General features: G+C 35.7%; 1 protein-coding gene across 12 annotated transcripts in view; it reads right to left on the bottom strand.

Annotated features, from left to right (window-relative positions):
• The window catches only part of pecam1b (platelet and endothelial cell adhesion molecule 1b), a 70,810-nt gene that overhangs the window by 11,297 nt on the left and 36,212 nt on the right, over positions 1–23,301 (bottom strand). For 4 of the 12 annotated variants that reach the window (XM_030145635.1, XM_030145626.1, XM_030145619.1 and 1 more), the window contains exons 11-14: positions 18,554–18,633; positions 6,308–6,355; positions 5,366–5,455; positions 4,121–4,177 (exon numbers count right to left, since the gene is read on the bottom strand). In XM_030145635.1, the coding sequence (XP_030001495.1) occupies positions 4,121–4,177; positions 5,366–5,455; positions 6,308–6,355; positions 18,554–18,633 (275 nt within the window). Of the gene's footprint in view, positions 1–4,120; positions 4,178–5,365; positions 5,456–6,307; positions 6,356–12,559; positions 13,161–18,553; positions 18,634–23,301 lie in introns of those variants that run through there. The other 8 variants (XM_030145660.1, XM_030145688.1, XM_030145644.1 and 5 more) reach the window with 7 other exon arrangements.

Below are 23,301 nucleotides of genomic sequence, written 5' to 3' on the forward strand. Positions count from 1 at the left end.
AACCTTGTAGTCTAGGACCCCTGAGTTCATTTCTGATTCATAAATGTTATCTGAACAGACCTACAAGCAGTCAGAATTATGACACATGGGACGCTGACAAAATCGTGTAGAATATTCAAACACATCTGCGTGTCAGTCACAGTTTTAAGGGCAGCTGTTGGAAAATACAAAGCGTCTACTAGACTTAGAATGCTGGGGTGTATGTGTAAATGAATGGAAATACATTAGGCAGAAGGTCTGCTTGGCCATGTAAGTCTCACGTAAGTCTCATATAAGTCTCATATAAATCTCATAAGTTTCATATAAATCTCATATAAATCTTATATAAGTCTCATATAAATCTCATATAGGTCTCCTATAAATCTCATATTATAAGTCTCATATAAATCTCATATAAGTCTCATATAAGTCTCCTATAAATCTCATATAAGTCTCATATAAATTTCATAAGTTTCATATAAATCTCATATAAATCTCATATAAGTCTCATATAAGTCTCCTATAAATCTCATATTATAAGTCTCATATAAATCTCATATAAGTCTCATATAAGTCTCCTATAAATCTCATATAAGTCTCATATAAATTTCATAAGTTTCATATAAATCTCATATAAATCTCATATAAGTCTCATATAGGTCTCCTATAAATCTCATATTATAAGTCTCATATAAATCTCATATAAATCTCATATAAGTCTCATATAAATTTCATAAGTTTCATACAAATCTCATATAAATCTCATATAAGTCTCATGTCTCCTATAAATCTCATATAAGTCTCATATAAATCTCATATAAGTCTCATATAAATCTCATACAAGTCTCATATAAATCTCATATAGGTCTCATATAAATCTCATGTAAGTCTCATATAAATCTCATATAAGTTTCATATAAATCTCATATAAGTCTCATATAAATCTCATACAAGTCTCATATAAATCTCATATAAGTCTCATATAAATCTCATATAGGTCTCATATAAGTCTCATATCAGGGCTCATAGACACCTTAAAAATGAACAACAGATTATTATTATTATCACTGATACATGGAATGTGTACAATGACATTCTGGCCAACAGCTGATGCCAATACTAATATTACTTTCAGTTTCATTATTTTGTTTTTGTTATTTATCCTCCGTAACAAAGAAATATTCATAATAAATGCAGGTTTTACAATCTTTCAGCTCAACACAGAACCTTATAACAATATGATACGACAGACACGTATTTCCACCTGCCATCAGTGGACAGATCTCTTCTATGACTTACATAATACCAGCGTCCACCCATTTTATCAGCGCATCCCTAGTCGTCACTCATCTAGAGGAAAAACTTCACTTCTACTGAGCCAGCTGAAGTACTGACGGACTGCTGGCTTTTACTATAGGCCAGTGTTTTCTAACCTTGGGGTCGGGACCCCACGTGGAGTCGCCTGGAATTCAATTGGGGTCGCCTGAAATTTCTAATAATTGATCAAAATAAAAACTTACGAATAAAAAATATATGATGAGTTTACAGAGACAATCCCAATCCATAAAAGACAAACTGAATCTGAAACTGCAGCACTGTGGTTCTGTTTATCTGTCAAATGTTCATTGTGGTCAGTTTCAGATGCTGCAGCTCTTTCATAATTCATAGTTTCAGTTCTTGTTTGTTCAGTATTAATTGTCCTCCTTGTAAATCACAGCTGGACTGACTGTACATATCCTGACCAAGGAAAATCAAATTCTCCCTTTGTGCAGTAATCTACACCTGGATTTACTGCCTCTGTCCACAATAATATACATTATATAGACTAAATGTCCTCTAACATTAACGTTTATTTGCAACGTAGTATAGCAAACTATCACATGATCAAAAACAAATTAATATTAGCAAAAAAGAAATTTGTGATGTTAAAATGGGGTCATGAGCCAAAAAAGGTTGGGAACCACTGCTATAGGCAGTGCTGGACTTGAGGAATCCCTTTATGATAGTAACCACCTCGGACCTGACCCACAGCAGATGAGCAGCTGTTGGGATCGGTCCAATCTATGTCAGTTTGAATGGGAACAGGACGATCAAATGCATCTGCCAAAGCAAATGAATCCCATTCATTTGGTTCCCAGGCTAGTCTGCATTAAGACTTCAACACATCAACACAGGAAATATGTGAATCTGCAAAAGCTGATCTGTGGTCACAATCTAGGAGCTAATTTTGCCAAATTCTTGTTATTGGGAGGCATATGCATGTGGGATCTTCTATGAAACTGGTCCTAAAAACAGGACAGGGGCTGAAAATTCAAACCAGATGTAGAAGAATGTTATGAAGCAGGTTTGAAAGCACTTTGGGCCTACTTTAAAAATAAATATTTACTGAGATAAAAGAGAAACTATTTTTTAAGATAAAACACATTTTTATATTATTTTACATTATATTAAATACAAAAAAATCTGCATGTAACACAGTCAAAAAGACATGGAAATTAAACGCTACTAGTTTTTGGAATATCTCTTTATTCTGTCACTGGTGCATTTTGGGAATTGAACTACTTATGCAAGTCAGAGTGTTTCACAAAAATGACCGCTGTTGCAAAATCATTCATGATTTATTTGTGTTTAAATGTTCAGGTTCTGTATGTAACACCAGTGGACACGATGGGTTCCACACCAAACCTGGAATGAGACTGAGACTGATGCCAAACCCACATGTGTGGATTAGAAAAACCACGAGGATCCACACACTGAACACAGTGTCTGTATTTAGAGTCTGTAGAAGAGCATTTACACATGTTTACACATCTAATGCACTGACACCTAGGGAGAGTTAATGTCTGTATTTGGGTTCTATTTTTGGCCCCAATATTTTATTAAAACTTCATTAATTTTGGGATGGCTCAGAGCAAGAGTATAATTTTTTTTTTTGCATTTTTTGCATCCGAGGTCATCATTAGGTCCATCCTGGGGGGAATATGTCTAAACTTCTCTTTTATTATTGGGTCTAAAAAGCTGCCAGGTACCAAATGTACCCAGTTTCATAGAAGCACCCATAAGCAGAACACTGAGCTGAAGCACTGCAGAGCTCAGCTAAACATGAGGACTGTGGTTTGTGGGAGCAATACCGCAATCATGTCTTCTAATGTTACTAATTTTTTTTTTTTTTTCAGAAATATATTTATTGTCGTTTTCATTGTTCTATAAGAACAGGCAAAAAACACAAACTCATCACAACAATCCCTACCACCCCCCACCCACACAATAGCACCCACACTGTAAAAAAAATCTGTAATTTAAGAGAATTTTCACTGTTTATTTTACAGATTTTTTCCTGTATTTTTAAGATACAGGAAAATATCAATGAAATTTCAAAAATAGACTGTGATTTGACATGTCAAATGTAAAATAACACGAAAAACCTGTAACTGTGAATAACCAAAAAATTTAAATTTTTTAAAAGAATTTTTTTCTTTTTTCACAGAAAAATACAGTTAAAATACATTTACAAATGTATCATAATTTCACAACTGATAAAGTCACAAAAATTTTTATCTTGTTTTATTTATTTATTTATTTTTTACAGCATTAAACTTTAAATGAATAGTTTAATCTCATAAATAGAAAATAAATATTTGTGAAATTATGATACATTTGTAAATGTATTTTAACTGTATTTTTCTGTGAAAAAAGAAAAAAAATTCTTGAAAAAAATTGAAAGTTTTTGGTTATTCACAGTTACAGTTTTTTCATGTTATTTTATATTTGACATGTCAAATCACAGTCTGTTTTTGTCATTTCATTGATATTTTCCTGTACCTTAAAAATACAGAAAAAATCTGTAAAATAAACGGTAAAAATTCTGTTCAATTACAGATTTTTTTTACAGTGTAGATTTTATTTGGTTAATTATGTAATTCCTTATTTGTAGTTTGTATGTTTCCTGGGCAAATTGTATTTATCCATTAATTGTTCAAAAGACATTCGAGAGCCCTCCCTATATAGATCTTTTATTTGACATAATCCCTTTTCTGTCCAGCATCTAAATCCCATGTCAGCTCTTTTGGGTTTAAAGTTAACGTTGCTAATATTCATGTAAAAACTGCCTTTCCTGCAGCTGTATGGACATTACACTTACCATGTGGAGAGTTCTGGAGCTCACTGTACACTGTGTCGGTGCCTTTTCTCAGTGGAACTGTTAATACAAGAAACAACATGGGCGTCAAAAGGCAAAGTTTACACTTCAGCTGCAGATGGACGTATCTATTTGATTTGCCGTTAAGTGACACTGAAAACAGGGGGGGGTTGTTTCAGTCCGTAACCGGCACGTCCGGCCTCTGGCACAGGATCATAATGGAGAAGAGGTCCAGTATCATGAACCAACCCAGTAATTAGCTCAACCCTTCCTGTTTATAATGTCTGCAGTGTTTGTGGAAATCCCAGCAGTTAGAACAACCTGGAGATACTTTAATGATGGATAATTGGGCCCCTCCCAGGAAGTGTTGGTCCACCTTATCAACACCGAAGGAATGTCGACAACACAGAGAAAAACGGTTTTGGTGAGGAGTGTGGAGGAGGTGGAACATGCAGGACGGTCAGAAAATAAGAGGAAGAGCTTATGAAGTTTAACCCTTTCATGCACAGTGGTCACTCCAGTGGACAGTTCTTCTCCAGCTGTTCTCTTGTATATTCATGGGTTTTGTTGTTTTAGTTCCATATCAACCAACACTGTGGACGCTTCTGCATCATCCAGTACACTGACATTCATACCATCACTGTAACTTTCCTGTTCTTTTATCTAGATCAGGGCTGTCAAAGTCCTTCGGAAACTTGTATTTGAGGAGTTACAACATTTGTTGCCCACACCTGAACCGGCCCGGCGTTCACTCTGCCGCTACATTCACAAGCACTGCTGAGTAGAGAATCAAATATGTGACATTCCTGTAAATGATTCACATGTGGACAAATGTTTGAGCAGACTGGAGGGATTCCACCTTTAGAAGACATGGAAGCTTTGATAGTGTTCCAGTGGACCTGGTGTGGTCTGTTTGGACCTGGTGTGGTCTGTTTGGACCTGGTGTGGTCTGTTTGGACCTGGTGTCGTCTTTTTAGACCGTTTCTGCCTCAATGCCATGTTGGCTTCGTTCTGACCAAAACAATGCAGCGTACGTGTGACGTCATCACGCATGCACAATGAAGGTGGAATCAATAAGCAGAATTGTTAAGCAGGTAGGCAAACGATTCCAAAGAATCGAGCTACTGGGATCCGGTTCTCAAAAAGAACTGGTCTGTCTGTCTGTCTGTCTGTCTGTCTGTCTATCTTCTTGTCCCATCCATTTAAGGCTGAAGCCAGAATAGGAGGGTGACTTTAGAAACTGTTTACCTCGAGCAGGATCTGCTGAGCGGGGATGGACCACCTCAGTGTACTCCACGTCGGGCTCATGGGACACCATGCTGCTCTCCTCGTCATTGTCTGCATCAGAAATAACAAATATCTTGTCTTAACTACAGGCTGAACTTTCTGCTGCACCAGCTCTTTTCTTTTGTTGATTTCAATCTTGACTTCAGCACAACACCTTAGACCAGTGCTTCCAACCTTTTATGGCTCCTGACCCCATTTTAACATCACAAATTTCTGGCGAACCCCAGACATTCAAAACAGAGACATTTTTTTTGCTAAAATTAGTTTGTTTTTGATCATGTAATAGTTTGCTATACTATGTTTTAAATAAATGTTAATTTTAGAGGACCTTTAGTCTATATAATGTATATTATTATGGACGGAGGCAGTAAATCCAGGTGTAGATTACTGCACAAAGGGAGAATTTGATTTTCCTTGGTCAGGATCTGTCCAGTCAGTCCAGCTTGGATTTACAAGGAGGACAATTAATACTGAACAAACAAGAACTGAAACTATGAATTATGAAAGAGCTGCAGCATCTGAAACTGACCGCAATGAACATTTGACACATAAACAGAAGCACAGAGCTGCAGTTTCACACTCAGTTTGTCATATCTTTTATGTATGTAATTGTCTGTCTCAACTCACCATATATTTTTTTAATACAAGTTTTTATTTTATTCATTTATTTTTTTTTTTTAATCAATTACTAGAAATTCCAGGCGACCCCATGTGGGGTCCTGACCCCAAGGTTGAAAAACACTGCCTTAGACTAAACACTAAGCTTTGTCTTCATCTTTCAATCTTGAACTAGATTCTATCAAAGGATGTTTTTCAAGGTCTAAAATGAAGTTGATATGGTTCTGTGAGGAATTTCAGTCCAAGTATTAATGTAATGGTGCACACATGTTGATCCTAACTCACCTGCAGGAGGCCGTTCACTCCACACACTGTCTGTTCTGTTCACCTTCACTGTGAGACACAAAGACACAAAAAATGGACCAGACAATACGCCGTCAAAATCAAATGTTGCAAAAAAAACCTGCACCAATAATAATAATAATAGTAATAATAATTAAAAAGCGTACCTTAGAGCATATAACTGTAAAATAACACATTACAGATGTACAGATATGAATCCTTCTTGATAAGTTCAGCGTGTGCTCTCTAGTGACATCTACAGGTGAAGTTGCAGATTGCAACCAACTGAGTATCCCACCCAGCCTCACCGACAGCAGCACAACTCTCCATTTACAGTCATTGTTTCTATTTTATTTTGGGTTTTATGGGTTTTTTTTCTAGTTGAGAGAATATCCATTTCAGACGACAGTCAGATATAGTTACTAACCATAATACAAGCTGAAAATCAGAGGCTATAAGATGGAAAAAAACAGAGAAGGAAGTTCATTCTGATCTACTGTAGAAACATGGTGGTCAAACAGCGAAAGGAAACCTGACTTATTCCAAACAAGGGCAACAATACTACCATCTGTCACCAGGAGGATTCAGTAAACAGGAATTTTACATCAGTTTCTGAGATTTAAAGACAATGAATATGAATCTTATTTCTGGTATTCACAAAATACAGGCTCCCTTCCAGGCAGCTCATGGCAGTGGCCCAGAGGTGCAACAGCCCAAAAAGTTATCCACTATAAGAAAAAAAAAGAGAACAGCCCAAAAAGTTATCCACTATAAGAAAAAAAAAGAGAACAGCCCAAAAAGTTATCCACTATAAGAAAAAAGAGAGAACAGCCCAAAAAGTTATCCACTATAAGAAAAAAAAGAGAACAGCCCAAAAAGTTATCCACTATAAGAAAAAAAAAAGAGAACAGCCCAAAAAGTTATCCACTATAAGAAAAAAAAAGAGAACAGCCCAAAAAGTTATCCACTATAAGAAAAAAGAGAGAACAGCCCAAAAAGTTATCCACTATAAGAAAAAAAAAGAGAACAGCCCAAAAAGTTATCCACTATAAGAAAAAAAAAAGAGAACAGCCCAAAAAGTTATCCACTATAAGAAAAAAAAAAAAAGAGAACAGCCCAAAAAGTTATCCACTATAAGAAAAAAGAGAGAACAGCCCAAAAAGTTATCCACTATAAGAAAAAAAAAAAGAGAACAGCCCAAAAAGTTATCCACTATAAGAAAAAAAAAGAGAACAGCCCAAAAAGTTATCCACTATAAGAAAAAAGAGAGAACAGCCCAAAAAGTTATCCACTATAAGAAAAAAAAGAGAACAGCCCAAAAAGTTATCCACTATAAGAAAAAAAAAGAGAACAGCCCAAAAAGTTATCCACTATAAGAAAAAAGAGAGAACAGCCCAAAAAGTTATCCACTATAAGAAAAAAGAGAGAACAGTCCAAAAAGTTATCCACTATAAGAAAAAAAAAAGAGAACAGCCCAAAAAGTTATCCACTATAAGAAAAAAAAAGAGAACAGCCCAAAAAGTTATCCACTATAAGAAAAAAGAGAGAACAGCCCAAAAGTTATCCACTATAAGAAAAAAAAGAGAACAGCCCAAAAAGTTATCCACTATAAGAAAAAAGAGAGAACAGCCCAAAAAGTTATCCACTATAAGAAAAAAGAGAGAACAGTCCAAAAAGTTATCCACTATAAGAAAAAAGAGAGAACAGCCCAAAAAGTTATCCACTATAAGAAAAAAAAAGAGAACAGCCCAAAAAGTTATCCACTATAAGAAAAAAGAGAGAACAGCCCAAAAAGTTATCCACTATAAGAAAAAAGAGAGAACAGTCCAAAAAGTTATCCACTATAAGAAAAAAGAGAGAACAGCCCAAAAAGTTATCCACTATAAGAAAAAAAAAGAGAACAGTCCAAAAAGTTATCCACTATAAGAAAAAAAAAGAGAACAGCCCAAAAAGTTATCCACTATAAGAAAAAAGAGAGAACAGCCCAAAAAGTTATCCACTATAAGAAAAAAGAGAGAACAGTCCAAAAAGTTATCCACTATAAGAAAAAAGAGAGAACAGCCCAAAAAGTTATCCACTATAAGAAAAAAAAAGAGAACAGTCCAAAAAGTTATCCACTATAAGAAAAAAAAAGAGAACAGCCCAAAAAGTTATCCACTATAAGAAAAAAGAGAGAACAGCCCAAAAAGTTATCCACTATAAGAAAAAAGAGAGAACAGTCCAAAAAGTTATCCACTATAAGAAAAAAGAGAGAACAGCCCAAAAAATTATCAACTATAAGAAAAAAAAGAGAACAGCCCAAAAGTTATCCACTATAAGAAAAAAAAAGAGAACAGCCCAAAAAGTTATCCACTATAAGAAAAAAAAGAGAACAGCCCAAAAAGTTATCCACTATAAGAAAAAAAAAAAAGAGAATAGCCCAAAAAGTTATCCACTGTAAGAAAAAAAAGAGAACAGCCCAAAAAGTTATCCACTATAAGAAAAAAAAGAGAACGGCCCAAAAAGTTATCCACTATAAGAAAACAAAACATCATCCCCCTTTTCAATTAAGGGGGTGCTGTTTACCCAAAAGGTCTCTTGCTTTAAAATTAAGGCCACCACAAAAAACAAAAGCGTAGGCTGAAAATTTTTAAGGCTTTGAGATAATGTGGCTAATGCTAACAAAGTAACCCACCGGAAGTGGAGGTTGGTGCACTAAAAATAAAGTTACTTTAAAAATATATAGTGGATAATTTTTTGGGCTGTTGTCTTTTTTTTATAGTTGATAATTTTCTGGGCTGTTGTCTTTTTTTTCCTTATAGTGGAGATTTTTTTGGGCTGTTGTCTTTTTTTTATAGTGGATAATTTTTTGGGCTGTTGTCTTTTTTTTCTTATAGCGGATAATTTTTGGGCTGTTCTCTTTTTTTATTGTGGACATTTTTTTGGGCTGTTGTCTTTTTTTTTATAGCGGATCATTTTTTGGGCTGTTCTCTTTTTTTATAGTGGACATTTTTTTGGGCTGTTGTCTTTTTTTTATAGTGGATAATTTTTGGGCTGTTCTCTTTTTTTATTGTGGACATTTTTTTGGGCTGTTGTCTTTTTTTTATAGTGGATAATTTTTGGGCTGTTCTCTTTTTTTATAGTGGACATTTTTTTGGGCTGTTGTCTTTTTTTATAGTGGATCATTTTTTGGGCTGTTGTCTTTTTTTTTATAGTGGACATTTTTTTGGGCTGTTGTCTTTTTTTTATAGGGGATCATTTTTTGGGCTGTTGTCTTTTTTTTATAGTGGACATTTTTTTGGGCTGTTGTCTTTTTTTTTATAGTGGACATTTTTTTGGGCTGTTGTCTTTTTTTTTATAGTGGATCATTTTTTGGGCTGTTGTCTTTTTTTTTATAGTGGATCATTTTTTGGGCTGTTGTCTTTTTTTTATAGTGGATCATTTTTTGGGCTGTTGTCTTTTTTTTATAGTGGACATTTTTTTGGGCTGTTGCACCTCTGGGCCACCGTAGCTCATGGTAGGTAGCGTGCTAAGCACAGCCAAAGGTTGTAGAAAACTTTTCCTGTGGCACATCTCCATATCTTTGCCTACAAAGAAAGCAGAATTGCTCTTAAAATACCAGCAGTGGAGTCATTTTACACAAATCTTCTGCGACCTTGTGTACAATAGGTTGTTAATTCAGCAGCGGCTGCACAATAACTTCTGGCAAAAGCAACTTCCCAATCGGTTCTAGAATCTCATTGAGGGCCGAGCCGAGGCTTGTGGGATTCATTTCCTCCACCTGCTGTACGCATTCAAACTTGCCTGGTATGAAACAAAATAAGCCCCTCCCACCCCAACGGCATCAGTTTTACCAAGGCCCCCCCAACGTGCTCTGGAGGAAGTTTCTTCTATTGTTTCAAGTTTTCAAGGAAGTGTCTGTTGTGAATTCCTTGTTAGGAAATAAAGCAGCTTCGTGGTGCTTTTGCTTTGGCCCTGGGCTGGAAATGGGAGCATCATACAGAGTGTATGAGTCAGTACTGTAACACACATACAAATAAAGAATTCAAATTAATCTGCTTTCAACATCTAAACCAGGGCTCTCAAACTCATGTTCTTTCAGGTTCCACATTCAGCCCGATCTGATCTCCAGTGGGCCGCACCAGTAAAATAATAACAGAATAACTTATAAATAATGACAACTCCAAATTTTTGTCTTTGTTTAAGTGCAAAAAAAACCCAAACAATTAAATTATGAAAATATTTACTTTTACAAACTATCCAAACAAAATGTGAATAACCTGAAAAAAATGAATTAAAAAAAAAAGAAAGAAAAAGAAAATTCAGTGCAATTTTAACAATATTCTGCCTCAACTTATGATTTCTACAAGTGCATTATGGATCAGATCTACAAAGACACTAAACACTGAGGAACAGGTAGAAAAGAGTTCAAATTGTGCTTAGTTTTCTTTAGACATTTCAGGTTGTTCATACTTGTTCAGGTTATTCACATTTTATTGTTACAGGATAGTTTGTAAAAGTTAATATTTTCATAATTTAATGTTATTTTTGCACTAAAACAAAGAAAAAAATTAGAAGTTTGTATTATTTATAGGCATAATGTAATATTATTTTTCTCACATCAAAGCAAAAAGAAAATATGGAGTCATGCTGCGTTCCAGTCCACCCGTAACTCCTGTTTTTCCAACCTTCTTCTGGTGAAAATGCACTGGAATGTCAGTCAAACCTGTGACTTCCCACCTGTGAACTCGTACTAGATCGATGTTCTCCCAGTTCTGAGTTCTGACGTCACGTAGCAATGGCAGCCCCCCGCATGGATGTGGTGTTTATGCAGACTGTTTGTTAAAACAAGGTATTGCTCTGACGTTATTTATCTGCAAATGTTCTACATAATCAGCAGCTGCTCCAGCGTTAGCTAGTTTTCAGTCCACTGAGTGCAAAAATAAATTTAAACAGCTTCTCTTGCCTTGTGCACTGTTTTTCCTCCTCTGTTTCCCCTCAAATAATCAAGGAGCAAGCACCTTTGGCAATAGAAATGATTGTAAACAAACATAATGTATAGGGCTGGGTAAAAAAATCGATTTAATCGATTTAATTTTAATTTTGCGAAATCAATTCATTGTGGATGAGGTCGATTTTTCAGAGCAGGACCAGGAGTACGCGGAACTGTGGGCCGCTCCGTCTTGCGAACCCCTGGGGAAGACTTGGTCTCACTTGCAAAAAAGATGCGGTGGGGAAAAACCCTCTGCTGGAGGTCCTCCGGCCTCAAACTCGAACCTGCAGAGTGAAGGAAGTGGCCGCCCGGCGAGTCGCTGAAGCTGGTTGTTCTTGGAATAAAACCTTGGATCCATACAATCACTGATGACTGAGTATGGAGTTAGAGAAAGAGTAAAGCGACAATGTCCGACCGCTGCACTACCCCCCCCACCCCAACCACCACCACCCAGGAGTGTGCACCCCCCGTGAGTAGTAGCCTCCAGCCATAAAACAGAATAAAGATGACGAAGTCCGTTCTTAGCCACTGTAGAAACACGACAATGTTTCTGTCCCGTTCATTATTTAAGAACACATTCAGCAATTTACTGCTGAAATGTCATATCTATTTCCTTTCTAATATCAATATGACACCAGTATTGATGTGTTGCATGACTGCGGTACTCAAATAATCAGGTTACAACTCAAAATTGTACTTTGGTATCACTAAATTACTCTGAATCAGTCAATTAATACTGAATCGAATCGATATTGAATCGAATCAAATCGTGATTAATCGATTCAGAACCTTATGAATTTAAATCAAATCAATTATGGAAATTGGCCCTGATACCCAGCCCTAATAACGTACGGTCCGACATGCTGGTTTGTTTACATCTAGCTCCCACACTTCCTTGTGCTCAGGCAGTTTGGTGTGACTTGCCTGGAACGCTTCAAAGTCGTGAGTTGTGGTTTGAAGTCGTGACTTACGGGCTCAAAAAACGGCCTGGAACGCAGCGTCATTCTTTTGTGTCGGTTCTTCTGCTGTTATTATTTGACTGTAGATCATATTGGTCTGTATGTGGAACCGCAACTAAAATGAGTTCCACAGCCTTGACTGTGGAATTTTTACCCTTTGCAAATTCATCCCACGGGCTGGAATGGAACCTTTGGTGGGCTGCATTTGGCCCCCGAACCGCATGTTTGAGACCCCTGATCTAGATCGTGACTAAATTTGTACTCAGAGCCAACACAATAACCACTACCTGGAGTAGAATGAACGGTAAAGACACCAGTAAAACCTAAAATAAAACCAACATCTTTATTCTACAAGTGTCTCTTTCAATCAGAGGGATCAACCAAAAATATATACACACACTTCCTGTGATTAAATGTATATACAATTGGACCAAGTCAGTTTAAGCATGCACATTAGACATACACAGCAGCTGCAACTAGAACAAGACATGCAATCACACCGAAACACAGAACAAAGGCTGCAATATGAGGAATGAAAGGATCAAACGACACCTAGACTGCAGGAGGAGGGGAGAGGGAGCAGCGGGGTCACCATCCTGGTCATAACATCCCCCTCCTTTTTAACATAAGAAAAGTCATCAGTCCTGAAAATGTCCAGATCCTGAAACACTGCCATCCCAAACAGGATTCAAATCAGTTCCATTTTAGTTTCAGTCTTTTTGTTTTTAGTGTTTCTTTTTCTTAAACCATTTAGTGGGTTTTGTACAAACTGAATTTGAGTCCCTCCTACTGTGAGCTGGTCTCTACACTGTTGCTGGGATACTGTAGCTGCTCCTGTTGCTGACGTCAGCAGGAAGTGACGCCATGCTAGCTCGCGTCCCATTGGTCACTCTCCCCTCCATGCCGTCATAGCGCAGCACTGCGTCTGAAAGAAGATGATAATGAGCACTCTGAGCAGTTTGAACTGACAACCAACAGCACTGAAACACAAACAGAGTGAATGGATGACTTAAAGGTCCAGTGTATCATATTTAGTGACGTCTAGGTGTGAGTTTGCAGATTAGAGCTGAAAGAATCCGTGTATCATTCGTTCATTTGTTTTTTAATTTAAAGCCAAAAATCAAAAAACAAAAAACACTTGTTTTTTTGTTTTTCATTTTCAAAACCACAATGAACACGGATTCTTCGTTTTTTCATTTCCCGATTTTGTGCTCAAATGCAAAATGGAAAAAATGGATAATGACCGTTTCATCCGATTTTGCTATTTTCAATATTAATATTTCTGTACTGAGTAAAGCAAAATATGAGTTGGATTATAAAGCAATGAGAATTTGATATTGTTCACTTATTCTACCATATTTGAGTTATTGTATTGAAGTATGGGGCAACACATATATGAGGAACACAAAAGAGACAGAAAAGACCAATAAGAATCATGTCTAATGTTAATTTCAGGGAACATACAAATGAGTTGTTTATTAAATCAGGATTGTTTAAGTTTAAAGAGTTAGCTGAATTAAAGCTATACCATATGATGTGGCATTTTTACACTTTTCTTTTGTCATCTTAAAATGCTCCTAATAAGTGTGTGTCAAACTAAAATGTAAAAGAAATCCACCAGGTATTGAAACTCAAAAATGTTTAACTCTCATATATTTCTGATAAAAGTCTGACCAATCATTTTATTTGGTCCGAATGAAATAATTGGCTGAACCTGACTGATCCTCCTGTCAATCATCCATTACAGTCGTCCAGCATCCGATCCGTTATCGCCGTCCCCGCATCCGATATGTGAATCTGAATCTGACACTTCACTGGCGCTGCTTCTCCTGTCACTGACCACAGTCTACTGTCTAGGATGTGTTTGGATAGAACTGACATGCACATGTGGAAGGGAAAAAATGGATTTATGAACAGAAACGACAACTGAGGAGAACAAACAGGAGTCCGATGAATGAAGGATGGAGATAAAAGTCCGGAAGTCAGCTGTACTGGACTGAACAGGTCTGCATAAAGCTCAGCTTTTATGACGGTGGGACTCATACAGGTACATGTACCTGGTGTCACACATGTAGGATTATGTAGGATGATAAATGTATGGACTAGGAAACCTCAAATGTCCACGGAAAAATTCGCAGAGGCCGCACGTTTACAGTGCGCACACAGGTCACCTGGACACCTCATCTGGACTACTGTAATGCACTCCTTACAGGTCTCCCAAAAAGCAGCACAGACAGACTTCAGCTGATTCAGAACTCTGCAGCTAGGTTATGAACCAAAACCAAGAAGAGAGAGCACATTACTCCAGTGTTGGTTTCCCTGCACTGGCTACCGGTAACCTACAGAACTGATTTTAAGATACTACTTCTCACGTATAAAGCTCTAAATGGAACCGGACCAAGTTACATTGCAAACTCACTGATCAATTATGTACAAACTAGAACACTGAGGTCATCAAACGCAGGTTTACTAGCGACTCCCAGAAATATTACAAAGAAAATGGGGGACGCAGCCTTTACTAACTATGCACCAAAGTTATGGAATACAATTCAAAAAGACATTAGAGAAGCCAGTTCACTGAATATATTTAAAACCAAATTAAAAACATTTTTATTCTCATCAGCCTTTGAAAGGAGATAAAAATGGGGTCACAATTCAGGAACCAGGAATGTGCGGTTTTTTATTTATATTTTATTTTATTGTATTTCTGTTTTTATTTTTTATTTTATTGCATTTCAAATTTCATCTTATTTCTTGCACTTCAAAAATTCTATGTATAATCACATATTTTAATGTGCGCTGCTTTTATTTTTATTTTATTGTATTTCTCTCACATTTCATGTTATTTCTTGCACTTCAAAAATTCTATGCATAATCAAATATTTTAATGTGCGCTGTTTTTATATTTATTTTTATTTTATTGTATTTCTAATCAAATCTTAATGTATTTTAATATTGTATTTCTTTCAATCAATGTGAAGCACTTTGGGCTACAATTTCTGTATGAAAGGTGCTATACAAATAAAGTTTATTATTATTATTATTATTATCTCCGTGGTGCAGTGAAGACCCTGACCCAGCTCTGCACAGACCACACCCTTAAATACAGGGTCTACTGATGGAACAGGAGCAGCAGGTGGATGATGTATCTGATTACTGAAGGAGGGGTCCGCGGACACACCGAAGCGGACCGGACCTCTGCCTCTCCTTTCCTTCGTTTGTGCATCAGGTGACAGGAGGAGAGAGGAGGAGGAGCCTCAGAGCTCAGGCAGAGGGAAGTGGGCGGGGCTTTGGAGGGAGGCGGGTTGTTCATGTTCAAACTTTTACTAAGTACTGTGAGAAATGCCACATCGGTAGGTAGAGCTTTAAGGACATTGCTGATTGTGTTTAGAGCAAGAAACGGACTTTAGCTGCAAATTTGCAGAGATTATTTGTTTTAGTATGACAGGATGAAGAACATCGAAGGAGGTTTAATTTGAAACAGCAAAGGGTTCAGACTAATGTGAAGAAAATGTGTATTTGTGTTGTGGGTGTCAGGATGTGGAATTCTTTGGCAGTGGAAGAGAAGAGCTGCACAAATATTTATCAGTTAAAGAGGTTATATAAGGAAAGAATAGAGAAGCTTTATAAAAGCATGGAATGAAATAATTGAACTTATGGATGTTGGATTTGTTTTATTTGCATTGACTGTCATGTAAACTGTTTACTGTAATAACTGTAAGGGCAACGTATCTGATGGAAGCAGATGTTTGAAGAAAGGGGCAGGCATTAGAAGTTTACTTCATCCTGCTCCTTTCCATGCATTTAGATTGGAATGAATGAATAAAATGAAAATGAAATATAGTTAAATTGTCTGACCCGGAAGTAGTCATGACTAGGGAAAAAATAAACAAATGGAATTTTCCAAATTAACAAGATACTGTTTTCTGAAAAAATGAATATTCAGCTAATTCTGAATTAATTAATTCAGAAAAACAGAGCCAAATTCATTTTTTGTGTGAATGCAATGCGCTTCTGTAAATATCAAACAGCTGCTGAATTATAGCAAAATATTCCTCCAGTCCAGCTGTGATTCCATTTGTTTATTTTTTCCCTAGTAATGATTACTTCTGGGTCAGACAACTTAACTATACTGAAAATAGCAAAATCGGATGAAACGGTTGTTATTAGTTTTTTCCATTTTTCATTTGAGCACAAAATCAGGAAATGGAAAAAAAAAAGTTATTTGTTTTTCATTCTGGTTTTGAAAATGAAAAACAAAACAAAAAAAACGAGTGTTTTTTTTTGTTTTTTGATTTTTGGTTTTAAATTGAAAAATGAATGAACGAATTTGAACAGATTTGAAAGGATGAATTATTTAATTGATTCTAATTGACTAAAATAATTATTCAATCACAATTTTCCTGGAATTGAAGCTTCATTTCCTTAATTTTGCTGTCGCTAAACATTGGTTCCACTGTTGTGTTTCACACGGACGCTTATTGTGACGCACATGACGCTAGGATCAACACAAACAACAAAGGCAGAAAATGTCTCTACTCTTGTCTTTGTCTTTATATTTCTGTACATTGGAAGCATCACATACTCCTTTAAACTTTTAGCTTTCACAGAAACATTCAAAATATTTGTCTTTTTTTTTAATAAAGCTAGTTCCATCTTAAGCACATATTCTTTGTAGATGTCATTTGACTTTTTTGTTGCTGTTTACATTTATAGATATTTTTGAATATACTTTTATGTTGTTGATATTGTTATTTTTATAGAGATATTTTTTATACACTGCATGTTTTTGTTTTTATATTTTTTGGTGGGTGTTGTATGGAAGTAAATCCGTCTCATCAGATTTTGAATTATAAAAGCTATTGAATTTCTAGCACTGAATTTTTTTTGGCACTGAAATTAAGTATCTGATTTTTCTGATGTTCATTAATTAAGAATTAAAAAAATTTAGGTACAAAAAATTCCAAAGCAAAAAATTCAGATCACACATCCGCGCTGACCATCTCCCTGCATCGGTGTCACATGACCAACCTAACTTAACTCGATTGGTTGGCTGTCAGTTTGACTTGAGATAGAATTGATTGCTTATCTTTGGTGTCCCGGATGTGTGATTGGAATTTTTTGCATCTGAATTTTTTGTGTCTGAATTTTTTGAGACTTAGTTGTCCAATCCACTGATAAAAACTGTATTTGGACAGTTTATCAGTGCTTATACATGTTATACATTCACAAAAATACATTTATTCAACATTTTTGTTGTGAAACCTCCTGTAATTACACAAGATATTTGCCAATTAACAAACAAGTCTGGCTAAATTTACAGAACAAATACTTCTTTTACGGTTAATTGTCAGAAATTTTATCTCATTTTATTATTTTTTTTTTACAGTATTAAACTTTAAATTAACAGTTTAATCTCATCAATAGAAAAGAAATATTTGTGAAATTATGATACATTTGCAAATGTATTTTAACTGTATTTTTCTGTGCAAAAAAAAAAAAAAAAATTCTTTTAAAAAAATGGACATTTTTTGGTTATTCACAGTTACAGTTTTTTCATGTTATTTTACATTTGACATGTAAAATCACAGTCTACTTTTGGAATTTCATTGATATTTTTCTGTACCTTAAAAATACAGGAAAAATCTGTAAAATAAACAGTGAAAATTCTGTTAAATTACAGATTTTTTTTTACAGTGTATTTATTTGAAAAGATTTTAGAAAACATTTAGTAACAGGCAGAATATTGTTAAAATTGTACTTACAACATTTCAGGTTGTTCATATTTGTTCAGGTGATTCACATTTTTTGCAAAATTATACTTTGTTTTACATACATACATGAAAATATTAACATTTACTAAGAGAAAAATTTGGAGTTGTCATTATTTATATGTTATTATGATAGTATTTTACCAATTTGACCCACTTGAGATTGAATTGTTCTGAATGTGGAACCTGAACTAAAAGGATTGTTAACATCTTAGTGTAATTTTTGCATTTCACAAATTCATCCCAAGGGCCAGACTGGACCCTTTAGCGGGCCGGTTTTGGCCCCCGGGCCGCATGTTTGACACCTGTGTGCTAGCATGTGAATGTAAACAGGACATCTGTGATTAGAGAACAACACAGACAGTTAAATATGATGAGCACAACATGAACCCTGCATGCGTATTAGAACACAGATCATGGGAGTGAGGATGGATCACCCCAACAGGGGCTAATGTTATGACTGGTGAGGGGGGGGGGGTGAGCGATGACTGTTACGACTGATAAAGACAGCGGGTTTACACACAGGAGAAAAGTAAAACAAAGCTACCTGTGGCTGCGTTATAAACCTCTGTGTCGTGGGTTAGATTCACTGTTAAAGAGTCATCTGATTTAGGGCTCGAAGGCTTTCTGAGAAATGGTGAAAATAAATTAAACTCGGGAAGAGGTAAAGGCAAGAAATGATCTCAGACTATAAAGAATAAATTCCCATCATTAATAATGCAGTGGTTTTGCATGTTGTTGACTTTTTCATCTTAAGTGAAAGAGACACAGTTTAATTTTTGGAACTACAAGTGTGTTAATGCTCACTGTCTCTCACCAAAACAACAAGATATACTCTGCATATATGTCAAGACTTAGAAATGGATTTCCCTCCTCATACAATGTACAGCTCTGGAAAAAATTAAGAGATCAGTGCAAACCAAGGTTATTATCGTTAATGAAAACTAACAAAATGACGAAAACTAGAATAAAAAAAAAAAACATTTTGTTAACTGAAATAAATAAAAACTATAATGAAAAGAAAAAACGATAACTAACTGAAACTGTATTGTGTGTTTACAAAACTAACTAAAACGGATAAAAACGATGGTCTGTCACTTGTGGTTTCCAGTCGTCTTCTGGTCCCCACTCTACCAGGAAACATGCAGACTAAAGCTGGGAGAAAGCAGCAGAGTCCTGTCTGGGATTTATTGGAATACGACGACAGAGAAGAAGAGAAAAGTTATGAAAAAACTAAAACAAATACTAGAACTAAACTAAAACTAAGCATTTACAAAAAAACAAAAACAAATAAAAACTAGCAAACCTGATCTAAAAACGAATTAAAACGAACTGAATTAGAGAAAAAAACTAACTAAAACTAAACTAGAATGAAAAATTCAAAACTATTCGAACCTTGGTACAAACTTCCAAAGCCCACTGTGACCGAAGGGAGGACAGACGGTCACAGTTCACAAAGCAGAGCAGCTTGTACTGTTTCTCCAGGGTTTACTGGACCAAAAACAGCAATCCTGCAGATGACTGATGCAGAGTGTGCTAAGATTTATCACATGAAATTTTGGTTTTGTTTGCTTTTCACCAAAACTCCTCTTAAGTAAAAAAAAAAAAATTAGCATCGTGTGGCTTAAAAGTTACGACGGCGTATTAGGGCCACATAAGAAAATAAAAACACTTGTCACTATGAGAATAAAGTCATAGTTTTAAAAAACTCATTATTTAAGGAGAATAAAGTTGTTAATTAACGAGAATAAAGTCATTATTTAATAAGAATAGTCATAGGTTTAAAAAACTCAATATTTAACGAAAATAAAGTAGTTAATTAACGAGAATAAAGTCATTATTTAATGAGAATAAAGTCATAGTTTAAAAAAACTTATTATTTAAGGAGAATAAAGTCGTTAATTAAGGAGAATAAAGTCGTTAATTAAGGAGAATAAAGTCGTTAATTAACGAGAATAAAGTCATACTTTTTTGAGATTAAACTCATAATATTTTGAAAATTCAACAGTTTCTGGTTTTACAGCGAAGACGACAAGTGAAGCAGCTCCTTTCCTTCTGTTGGACTCAAACTCCCAGTAGAATCCTCACAGTTTGTTCAGAAACACAAACCCTCTGTGTTTAGTTCTGCTGTTTCCACTGATAGTCCTACAGACAAACACTGCAGCAGTTTGTCCTAAACAAAAGAGGAAATTTACTACAAATCAGTTCAGTTCTGACAACAAACCCAAATGTGTGTAAACTCTTCAAAGTCCTTAAACTAATGTTGATGGAGGACAGACTCAGTGTTTGGCCTTTGTGTCTGAACCCCAAATGAAAGAAGAACTGAACTAAATGTTCACAGTTCGACAGTATTTGATGAGTGGGTACAACTATATTCTCGTTGAATAATGAGTTTTTTAAAACTACAACTTTATTCTCGTTAAATAATGATTTTATTCTCGTAGTGACAAGCGTTGTTATTTTCTTATGTGGCCCTAATATGCCATCGCAAAAAGTGAATATTAACTATGGAGAGAAATTTGTTTCTTTATTCATCAATTAAAAAGAATAGATTTGCAACTAAAAAAGAAATATGAGAGCAAAAGACAGTAAGTGGCAATAAAAAAAAAAGATCATTTTGCTTATAAATCACTCCTCTTTGCTTGTGAGTTAAAAACTTTTGCTTGTGAATTTAACTGCACTTACCTGCACCGACGCTGTTTAGTGTAATCCATTACTTATGAGATACGTTTCAATTTCAAAGAGCGATAGACTATGAACTGACCTCCCAGTAACAGAACACAGAGGAGAAGTGGGTTTAAGGCAGAAGCTGGAGCCGGCGCTGGAGCCAGGTCAAACCCACCAATAGAAACTCTTCTGTCATTCATTGGCGTAGGCCACGCCCATTAAGTGCAGTTAAATTCACAAGCGAAACTTCTGAAGTCTCAAGCAAAAGGTTTTAACTCACAAGCAAAGAGGAGTGATTTATAAGCAAAATGATCTTTTTTTTTTGATTGCCACTTACTGTCTTTTGCTCTCAAATTTCTTTTTTGGTTGCAAATCTATTCTTTTTAATTGCAAATCCATTCTTTTTGATTGATGAATAAAGAAACACATTTCTCTCCATAATTAACCCTTTAAGCGCCAAAGTTGCAGTACTGTGACAAGCAACATAACTGCATGAAACAGACAGCTGTTTGAAATCTTGATATCAAAATTAACCCATGAAGACCCAAACCGTCACTGACGACCAAAACCATCTACTGATCTAAACCTGCTGATCCACTGATCCACCACAAAACTTACTCAGTGATTGGTGAATTTGTGATTGACAGCTATCAGTGATGTATTTAACCCTCTTAACTTTCTGAAAACACCTGCAGTGAGACTAAATCTGAGCATCAGGGGTAGATTTTCCACAACCCAAAAAAATAGGACCATGGCCCTGTAGCTTACCGGCCAAATGAAAAGCTTTGGGAAATGTATCCAGATGCCATTTATTATCACCCAGTTCTGTGTATTTATTATAATACAGAAATAGCGATGACGATTGAGCGATGACATCACCGGGAATCGTCTTCTGATCACGTGAACGAGGTTATTTCAAAACAAATAACATGTGCGAAGGATCACACTGCACATGCCCGAAGGAAGTACAGTCGGCGATTGGTTGTTGCCAATAACGTGACTGGATTTCTTTACCTGAATGATGTTATTCGTAAACAATCAAACACATGCATCTGTAACACGCAGACATGTAAGAATTTGGATACCACAAAACAACAAATTCAAATCCAGTTGAATGGTGCCAAGCGAATCAGCATACGGCTACCATGTTTTGCTCATATTCCGATCAGATCTGTAAAAAATTCAAATTCCAACTTGATATCATTGATACTGATTTATTGGATCAATCCACTTCTTATCTGTTATAATGGAGAAATTTTTCAAAGTGGCACCAAATCCAGAATCAGATCCAGATCCAAATAATTTCACTAACTTTTGTTGACATCATCATAAAGAAGCTGTATACCAAGTTTGAAGTCAATGGGAAGTGTAGTTTCGGAGAAGAAGACGACTGAAAGTTTTGTAACGGACGACAGATGCCGCCGCCGGACGCCGCATGACGACAACAGCTTACAGCCTGTCAGCCGGTAAGCTAAAAACAGACATGGAGCAGATGCAGATGGCTCATGTCCCCTCACACCTCTTGAATTATAAAATGCTGAAAGGTAATCATCAAAGTTTTGCCTGGTGATGCTGATGCTGCAGCTTTAGAATAAGGTTCTGTGCACATCCTTCAACGGCCAAAAATAAGTTCTGCACCAGAGACAGAAAGAGCAGAGTCTTCTATATTTCATGTTTCACTCTTGAATATTTCTGCTTGTCCTCTGCACTGTTTTTTGTGTTTTGCTGCTTTAAACCAAGGTTATAATAGTTTTGGATTTTTCATTATAGTTTAGTTTCATTCAGTTTGGACTTTTTTTTCTCTAATTCAGTTTTAATTCGTTTTTAGAGCAGGTTTGCTAGTTTTTTTTATGAGTTTTTGTTATTTTCTAAATGCTTAGTTTTAGTGTTTTTTTAAAATATCTTTTCTCTTCTTCGCCATCGTATTCAAATAAATCCCAGACAGGACTCTGCTGCTTTCTCCCAACTTCAGTCTCCATGTTTCCAGGTAGAGTGGGGACCAGAAGACGACTGGAAACCACAAGTTTCCAGTCGTTTCTGTAAATTGGCTTAGAGTCTGGTTTTGACCAACTCTATATATAAAGTGTCATGAGATAACTTTTTTGTTGTGATTTGGCGCTATGTAAATAAAACTTGATTGACTGAGTGATTTGATTGGTTTTCCCCTGTAAGTCGCTTTGGAAAAAAGCATCTGCCAAATGCATAAACATAAACACAAGTGACGAGAAGTGACGGACCCTTAAATATCATATGGTGCCAGCAGATAAAATTGCTAGAGTGAAATAAATTGCTTTCGTATCAATCCAACGTTGACAAAAACAAAAACAAAGGGAATTTTATCCATAATTCTTATCTGTTTTAGTTTTATAAGCACACAATACAGTTTCAGTTAGTTATCATTTTTTTCTTTTGATTATAGTTTTTATTTATTTCAGTTAACGAAAATGTTTTTTCAATTCTAGTTTTCGTCATTTTGTTAGTTTTTGTTAACCATGATGACCTTGCTGTAAACACATGCTTCTCAGCCAGGACCACAGACCTGAAGCAAAAAGGTAAAAGAAAGTGGAACACACTGATAGTTTCAAGGCCTTTAAAATGTACAAACAGAATGCTTCCACATTACTTTAC

This window comes from Sphaeramia orbicularis, chromosome 1 (assembly GCF_902148855.1).
Source record: "Sphaeramia orbicularis chromosome 1, fSphaOr1.1, whole genome shotgun sequence".
NCBI classification, from domain to species: domain Eukaryota; kingdom Metazoa; phylum Chordata; class Actinopteri; order Kurtiformes; family Apogonidae; genus Sphaeramia; species Sphaeramia orbicularis.